Source organism: Tympanuchus pallidicinctus, unplaced genomic scaffold, assembly GCF_026119805.1.
Source record: "Tympanuchus pallidicinctus isolate F22 unplaced genomic scaffold, pur_lepc_1.0 scaffold15, whole genome shotgun sequence".
Lineage (NCBI taxonomy): Eukaryota > Metazoa > Chordata > Aves > Galliformes > Phasianidae > Tympanuchus > Tympanuchus pallidicinctus.
In genome coordinates this window covers 24781376-24790341 of record NW_026294669.1, presented here as the reverse complement: position 1 = coordinate 24790341, position 8966 = coordinate 24781376, and the positions used below count along the sequence as shown (strand labels likewise).

Sequence of the window (8966 nt, the reverse complement as noted above, 5' to 3'; positions counted from 1 at the left end):
GTTTAAAAATAAAATTTATATTATTATGTTTAAAAATAAAAATATATTATTATGTTTAAAAATAAAAAAAAATATATTATTATGTTTAAAAAAAAAAAAATAGTTTAAAGTGTTAAAGACATAAGTTCTGACAGGAGAATTTGTTTCTGTTATCATCAGTGACACAACTACTTTTGCATTCAGGGATATGTTTGGAAGCAGATTCATGTTTAAGCTTCCTTTTTAATTTCCTTCTGAGGTCAAAGAAGGAATACTGTCAGCTAACCTGAACACTTCGGTTTGAAAATTTTAGAATATAGACTTGCAAGCAATTGCAATCACTGAATTTCGAGAGCAGTCTGGTGTAAAGGTATACTGTAGCTATCTTGAAATCATACAGTGTGGACAATGTGGTACTCTTTTACGTAAACGCTGGACTCCTGAATAGTTAAAGATCTCATTTCCTGTTCTTCAACTGCTTTGGGAACAGTTTTCTCCTTCATGCAATTTTGCAGTTAATGCGGTTGCCCCTACTTTATCCCAGGCAGAGATCATGCAAATTTCTGGTGTTTCTCCACACCTGACACCGAATCTACTATGTTGTTTTATATAATTCTGTTTAACTTCATCTATGAAATGCATTTAGTAATTTTTTCAGATTGTTAGGTTTGATTGGGATGGTTCAACATGCCTCAATAATGTGATTTTGCACTTTGATTTGTTTCATTATAGAATGTCTAATGCCATCTGCCCACTTAAAATGAATCCAGACTTGCAGGGTAAGGATTTTTCTCAATTGTTACCAACTTTTCTCGAAAGATGTTTCTGTATCTGTTTACAAGGAAACTACTGAATTGTAATGAAGTCACACAATTCTCAGGATCTCTGTGCTACAAAACTTAATTGACAAATTACACAGCTGTTTTGCCATGCCTTCTTTTAGATCTGTCATGGCACCTTCCCTGCCGTTACCACCTTGATTCATGCAATGATCAAGCATGCAAGGGTTGTGTTTCTGAATTTACAATATAAGTCTTTTTTCACATGTTCTAGAATAGGATGTCTATACACTCCCATTTTAAGTATAAAATTGTAGGTGATATTTCACCTGCTACACAGCCAGTAGTGCACAATACAAAAGAAAAAGTAACCAGCTGCAGATGTCCTGTACATGCAGAAATTCTTTTGTCAGCATCTCAACAAAAGGCATTTACAGGTCTTGAGTTAAAATTCTCAGAACTCTCTGCAGAATGATTGCATGCTGGTTTTCTGCCCAAGGGGAAAGTTCCATCCCTATGAGAAATGAGTTTAATTGTTCTGCCAAGTAGTCTCTCATAAATAATTAGCCTGATATATTTTATATATACATACATTTTTATGTATTTATTTATTTTTACTGTTGATTTGTATGCTCATGCAAGTTAATTCTGAACTATTGCTTGACTGACACAAAATGCCCTGCTATGATACTAGATATTGCCTACCAGAATGAATTTGAACTACAGATATAGTGAAAACAAGTTCATAGCAAATGGCTGTTAAAACAGATTCTCCTTATTTAGAAAGCCATCTTGCATGTGGAAAGTATTTAAGATGGATTATGTATGTTTCTAATGTTTCTAAGTAAGAAAATAAACATTTGGGGCTTACTGAATAGTCCACTGAAAACTCTGGGAATCAGTATTTCTTTCAAAAAACCTTTGGATCACATTACTAAGAAAGAGAACTGATACTGCATGGAAGTAAAAACTCATTTTTCACACTGTAAGACATGCTACTCTAGATCTTGAAATAGTACCGTGAAACATAATGTGACAAGAGCAGGAGTAGACAGATGGTATGGCAGATAGGGCTTATTTCTATCTCCTGCTTCTGGGAACCAGCAGAGCCCATAATTTGCTGACTATTAACATTAGTCTGCAACACTTGTGTGGAACCATTGCACACAGATTGGCCCATTTCCATACTAAACAGATAGAGAGTAAAATGAATTATTTCTACCTGCCCGGTTATGCATGTTATTTGTTGCTTATGCTTTTGTGATCAAGACCTTTTCTTTTTCTTTTTTTTTTTTTTTTTTCTTTTTTTGTCGTGCAGCTCTAGATATGTGTAAAGTAACAGGTGTAAGTCAAGTTCTGAAACCCTTACTTTCCACACAGAAAATCATCCTTTAGTGATGTGAAATGGATGGCCTGAAATAATGCAAGGGCATAGGATTTAGTTGAGAAACTTGAGTGAAATTACTAAGCAGAGATGTCAAAAGCTAGTTGCCCTGCTAAACTGCTTATAATACAGTTCCAGATGTTGGTCTTGGCAGAAAATTTGTTTAATGCTTGGGAAAAAAAAAAAGGCATCCAGAACAATAACTCTGCTGTACAGACTGACAAACTGTTCCATGTAGAAAAGCATCTCTACTCTGACCAAGAATGTGTTTTGCCTGTTTCAGTATGATCTTACCTAAAAGTACATGTACTGCATATCCGTTTTTCAGACTTAATTCCTGAAGAAGCAGATGTGCTTTGTCTGTTAAATACAGTTTTTCCGACCCATCATGCCACTGGCAGTAAGACGATTTTCCTTACAAAGCTATGGGAAAAATAAAAAGTGCTTTCATTTTTATCAAAATTTGTCAGAATTTTCCTTGAAAAAGGTGTTGTGGGTTTTGACCAAGTCAAAATTAGGTTCAGTTTTTTTTTTTTTTTTTTTTTTTTTTTGTGTGTGTGTGTGTGTGTGTTTTGGTTTGGTTTTGTAATTATCTACTCTATTATTTTTTTTCAGAGGCTTTCAGTGACATTCAGAGCTCCGTCTACAGAACAGCCCTAAAACTACGCTCACTACAAAGTCTGTGCCAGTGTTAGTAGATGAAGAAAATTATGTGCTTTTACGGCAAGAGGAATGTGTAAAAATTCTGTGTTGCTGCCACCATGAGTTATTACATTACTTTCCTCTCTCATTTTCCACCTGAAAAATTCAGAGTGCGTTATAAATGCTTAAGAGCTAGATAGTTTTTTGTATCAGTCTTCTCCCTATTTGAATATACATTGGAGTATATTAGTAAATTCTAAATGCATGAGAGAACTAAGGTGCTATTTCTATCTACGTTGTTATATAGACATCACTGGCAATTAATGAATCTTTATCTATATATTATCTGTAGGAGTTGAATTATTGGAAGTAATCATAGATAATCAGAAATGTGTATACAGGCACTAGAAGAATTAATGAGAATTACTGTACTACAACATTATAAATATTATAATGTGCACATATTATAATGCTACAAGTATTAATGAGAAATGTTGTAAGTTTAATGAGAACAAACCAAAATATGATAGGTAGAAAACCCCAGCCTAGCACTCATTCTCCCTGCATTTGAAGAAATAATTCTGCGCAAGCAAATGGAACAAAGCCAGGGGCACCTAGCTTGCTTTCAGATAACTGGATCTAAATTCCATATTGAGGTAGAATACATGGAAATCTTGAATTTTCCAGTGTTAACAATCTGTTGCTGAAAATGTAGTTATTACAAGTCAAATGTTTAGGTCAAAAGATGTCTAGTTTGTGGTTGTGGCCATGTGTATTTGAGTAGGCTCTGTGAACATATTTGGCTGGATTTCAGCCCTGGCATGCTAAATCTGCCTGGTGCTGTGTCACAGCATGGAGGTACCAACTCACAGAGGCACTGGTTTTCATTAGCTCTATTGCTTAGACCTCCATGTTGCCGCAGCATTCATAGAAACTACTCCACTTACCCTCTTCCTTTAACACTGGTGACCAGAATTGCACACAGATGGAGCTTCACCACTGTCTCACACTGATACTTTCAGTCTTCACTGGAAAGACAATTGGTGACATATTCTAGGGTCTTCTCTCCTTCTTCAGCAGCCTTATTGTTTTGAGAGTGATGAGAGATGAATACATGCATACACTCCAATCATTCATTATTGATTCTAAATAATCGTGCTTCTGTTGTACTGGATGTGTCCTTTAAGCAGTCATAGCTCATTCTTCCCACTGGGTATTAGTTATGATACATTTTATAGTATAGCATATTAGCAACTTTCTTGGACAAAGTATCTTATTTCTCTTTGTATCTGGAATGAGAAGAAACACCACTCCAAAGTACACATTGATTCCACAGTCCTAATGGAACTTAATTTTGAAATACAAAATGGTGCATGAATTCGTAGTCTCTCTTTCTACATATATAATGAAATGTAGCTCTACAATTTAGTTGCAGTCACTGTGCTGTTTTCATTTATAATTTGCATGCAGTTCATTATGTTATTTTCCTTCCCCTCCTAACTATTTCAAAATTACCTCCAGAAAATTTTAGTTGAGCTGTTCTACTCTTACAGCCTCACAAGCTATGCTGTATCCCTAAACCCAGTGAGATCTTTTCCTGTTTGTTTGTTTTTTGGAGTCACATGCTGTGTTAGACTTAATTGTCTAGACTTACTTCAAGTAGGTACTTCTGATTAAAAAAGAGAGGTCCAGCTTCCACTCAAGAGAAAGCAGGAATCCTCATTTGTTTCTTCTTTTGTTTTCCCACAGTGGATTTGATCAGTGTTTCTCTAATTCAGCACGTTGTATCAAGTGAGCAGAGACAGAGAGAAAAGGAGATTTCTCTGAAAGTGCAGAGGCTCTCTGGAATGCTGAAGGAGCTGTTTGAAAGAGCAAGGTTAGAAAAGCCAGGCCAGGTAGATCCAAGAGCTGCTGAATTCACATTGAGCCTGCTAGAAGCCATGTATGACAGGTGAGAGAGAGCACAAATATAAATCCATCTTATGTCACTTCTGTATTAAACTCTACCATGATTATAGTATTTTCTTTAAGTTGTGCACAGTGTATTGAAGATACAGGAAGGTGGGGCACAAAACATTAGAAGAGAAACAGTACTAAGAAAATTCCAAAAAGTCCGGATGTCTGCCTGCCTATACTAGCTCCTTCTGTGAACGTCAGTGTACAAAGAGAGACTCACTCACTTGACAGCCAGGGTACACTTCTGAATAAAAATCCATATTTGCCTTTGTATATGCACAGGTAAAGACTTTACCAGCCATTTCTCATTATTCATTTTTCTCCAGCTTATTCACAAACAGTATGGATTAATTCATTAGAATCATAGAATTGCTTAGGTTGGAGAAGACCTTAAGGATCATCAAGTCCAACCAGAACCTAACCATACTACCTTAACTTTAATAACCTTCCACTAAATCATGTCCCTGAGCACCACATCCAAATGGTTTTTAAACACATTCAGGGATGGTTTCTCAACCACCTCCCTGGGGAGCCTATTCCAGTGCTTAACAACCCTTTCTGTAAAGAAGTTTTTCTGGATATCAGACCTAAATTAAACTTAGGATTGGTTCATTACAGTATCAGATTTAAAATAAAAGGCTTAGTTCATTGTTGAGTTTACTCACCACAGATGAAATTAATTCCCTCTTTAATCAGAGCAAAGCTTTTTACTGAGAATGTAAGATATAGATATTCTACAAGATTCCGTGTTGAATTAATCATACAATTATTACTATTTAAGATCCCATGTTATTAATTTTTTGTACTTCCAACATCAATAAAGTCTAAGAATAAATAGATGTATTTCAAAGCAGAGCTAAAAACACCAAGTGTATTTTGTAATTTTCTTGCTGTAAGTATCACCTCAGGAAAACCATTTAGAAGAATCTCCTAAATAGGACTATTTTGGTCTTTTTTTTCCTGTTTTGCAAGGATGGTATATTACTTTCTTCATGCTGTAATATCTTTTTATAAATCTGTTTCCACAAGCTGCATAAATAGGATAGAAAATGCATTTTGTAATTTTCTTCAAAACATGTTTTCTCTTTGCTGTTCTCTGCTTTCCATTGCCAATTGAAAGTAATTCAAGGCAAGAACATACAAGTGCTCTGCCATGTCTCTGTGGTTGTTTAATTGCATGCTTACATAAACTTTTATAAGGGTTTTTTGGTTGTATACTTCATGAGATTTGAAAATAATTGTCACAAAAATGTTCTTGTAAGTTTCAGTAAACAGCAATGTGGTGAATATTCTATGCATGTTCTATTTGAATTGCAGTGAAATTAAAGGAAGTTAATCCAAGAGGTAGGTGCAGGGGTATGGCTGGGGCTGCAGTGAGGTTACCTCATGATAAAGTAGAAAAAACAGATTGTAGTCCTGCTTTCTCATCCATACTTGGAAAGGCCTTCTACAAGTAAAGAGGATGATTAATTAATTAATTACTTTTAGAATGAGTATTATAAAAATAAAATTATGTTTTAATTAGAATGTGAGATTTTAAGGAGATATTGTATTTTTGTTTTAAGATTGAATGGTATCTTGCACGTTGTAGTCACGTTCAGTCACAAGGAGTCCTAGACATGAAATATCACTGCAGCACTACATCTGCTGTGTATATACAAAAGAATATGAATGTTGAAGTTATCTTACAGCATAGCTATTTTTTTTCTTTAGAGGTTTCAGGTTTTGTGTTCTTGGTGTATGTAACGTAATTGATTTTATTTTTCTAGCTCTGGAACAGGTTATATCAAAACTAGATCTGCTGCAGCTGCCCTAATTGCCCTTTCAGGAGACACTCTACTTGCTAAATACAGAGGTGGGAAATGTACAGTTTTATATACTGTGTAAAATATGAATCTTGAGAAAATACTCAAGTTGGATTTTTTTTGTTTGTTTGTTTGTTTTACTTTAAAAGATTATAAATCTGATGCAGAAAGTAAATTAAGTTGTAGGAAAAGGCTGATGCAGGAAAGTACTTGCTCATCAGTGTTCATATTCATCTCTGCAAAATGGTCAGAGCTCAGTAATGAAGACCAAGTTCTGTTTGTCTAGCAGAAAAGAACAGAAACCCTTTGTTTTAAATTTCATTAGAGCCAAAAAACAAATGCATATATTTGATCCAGGAAGTCCTTAGGGATCTTTTAAACATTAGACAAGAAATGCTTAAAGAAGTATAAAAGATAAAGTTAGCCCAGTGCATGGAGCAGCACAAAAACTTCCACCTGAATTAAATGCTCAAAATGGAGAACAAATGAACTGCAAGAGGCATATTGGCTTCATACTCTCCCATTGCTTATTATGCGTTTTCTTTCAAGTTACCTGGAATTGACAATTCACAATTTAAACAGGATATATTTAACTATGCTTCTTACAGCCATGAAAATGAGCTTTGTGTTTCCTCCATCCTTCCAGTCTTAACTTTTAAGAATAAGAGATTGCTTTAATTTCATTCTTAATTTGCTATTCTCCATTTTCTCTTTTCCCTGTTTGGTAAGTATAGTCAGCAGTCACTGAGTGCTTGCTAGATTTGACAATTAAAGGAGAGTTGTTTTCAGAGGTTTACTTGATACTTTGTAATAATCATGCAGATGTTTTGAGAATAAGTAACTGGAAGACTCCTCAAGCCCTGTTAGGATTCTTGTTTCCTTTCTCTGGTTGTTTCCAGCTTTCTTTGAGTTTTATGCTGTTCCTGGTGGGAAGAAGGCCTTGATTACCTGTAGTGCTCTGAGAAGCCTGCTAACAGACTTGAATCAGGTAATGTTGTTGCAATGCTTTTAGGTAACAAGTCTCACAGGAGGAATTCTAATCCGAAAGAAGAACATGTATCGTTGATACTTCTTATGTTTGATTATATTATGGGACTGATGTCAGCAGGACACTGTGTGGACTTAGGGATGTATCACGCAAAGTAGGCAAAATAATCAAATTCTCTAGCTATTTCTTAGTCTAAGTAATGTCTGACATCGGTATCTGTGTATTCATTTTGCCTGAGCTTAAAGGTTCTGGGAACAGCTGCATGCAGCCGTTGCTAAAGCAATTTCTATCTTCAGATGCTTGCACTCACTAGAATAGCTTGCAATTGCAGAATAATGCCTTAGCATACAAGTATTTCCAGCTGAACTGGTGCTAAAAATGGGGTCTTAAAATGACTCCTGAGGTTCAAACCTACTGTCTTTCAGTATTCTAATGTAGCAACATAGTATATTGATCCATTAGAATAAGTGAGCTGGATGCAAATCATTCTGACACTTGTTGAACTCCGAAACTGTGCACTGATGGTATGAATCTGAACAGCTTTTCTTGAGGAGAGTATGTCAAATGGAATTTCTATAGGCTCTTCGCCACCTGTGTGCTGTCACCATCTCAGTTGAGCATGATGGGAAGATCTGTTTTTTATTGAGGTGCTTCTAAGCCTTTCTTCTCAATGCAGATCCCAGCCATTGTAGGAGAAGGCTGCACTTTGTCTTGTGTGGAAATTGCTACCCACAACTGTTTCCAGGGGGTGAGTGAAATTCAGATGTCCTGGGAAATTACTTTGATTGTTGATGATAAATTAAGATTGGAAGCGCATCACCATGTGACATATACCAGTATATACTTTTAAGAAGCAGGGCTGTTTGTCATTTTCACAATATAGAGGAGTGATATCTATGGAAAAGATGCTCAGTAAGATACAGCTGAAGACTTACATTTATTCTAAACCTTTTAAACCCAAAGTATTTTATATGAGTGAAAAAATCCCTGCTAGTAGAGTGCAATGTATGAACTTATATTAACAATTGTAGAGGAGACACTAGTTCTTTTCAAGTAAATGGCTGAACTCGAGATGTGTATTTTTTCCAGGTTCTGAATTCAGGAATTGTTGAAGAAAAATTCCTGTCTTGGCTGAGATCAGGACCTGCTCTTCTGCAATGGCTCCCTACATGTTACAGATTATCAGCCACAGAAAGGGTTTCTCACCATGTTAGATGTAGAGTCTGCAAGACATTCCCCATTACAGGCCTCAGGTATGTCAGTAACTACTGTAATCTATAGTATCCATGCAGAAAGTTCTTGCTATTGTGTTTGCATACTCTGCAGGCTTAAACTACTATGTTAAGCAATAGACATTGAACATAACAAATCAGACGTGGGAAAGTGAGGGCTATCCCAGGCTCCAGCTTGACTCAGGCTTCCATCCTGTTTCA

At 35.7% G+C, this 8966-nt stretch overlaps 1 protein-coding gene across 1 annotated transcript in view; it reads left to right on the top strand.

Annotated features, from left to right (window-relative positions):
* The first annotated feature begins 119 nt into the window (after positions 1–119).
* The window catches only part of DYTN (dystrotelin), a 51601-nt gene continuing 42754 nt past the window's right edge, over positions 120–8966 (top strand). Inside the window, exons 1-7 of the mRNA XM_052674740.1 lie at positions 120–758; positions 2758–2832; positions 4534–4735; positions 6510–6595; positions 7445–7533; positions 8210–8281; positions 8623–8786. Of these exons, the coding sequence (XP_052530700.1) occupies positions 713–758; positions 2758–2832; positions 4534–4735; positions 6510–6595; positions 7445–7533; positions 8210–8281; positions 8623–8786 (734 nt within the window). The 5' untranslated portion in view covers positions 120–712. The remainder of the gene's footprint in view (positions 759–2757; positions 2833–4533; positions 4736–6509; positions 6596–7444; positions 7534–8209; positions 8282–8622; positions 8787–8966) is intronic.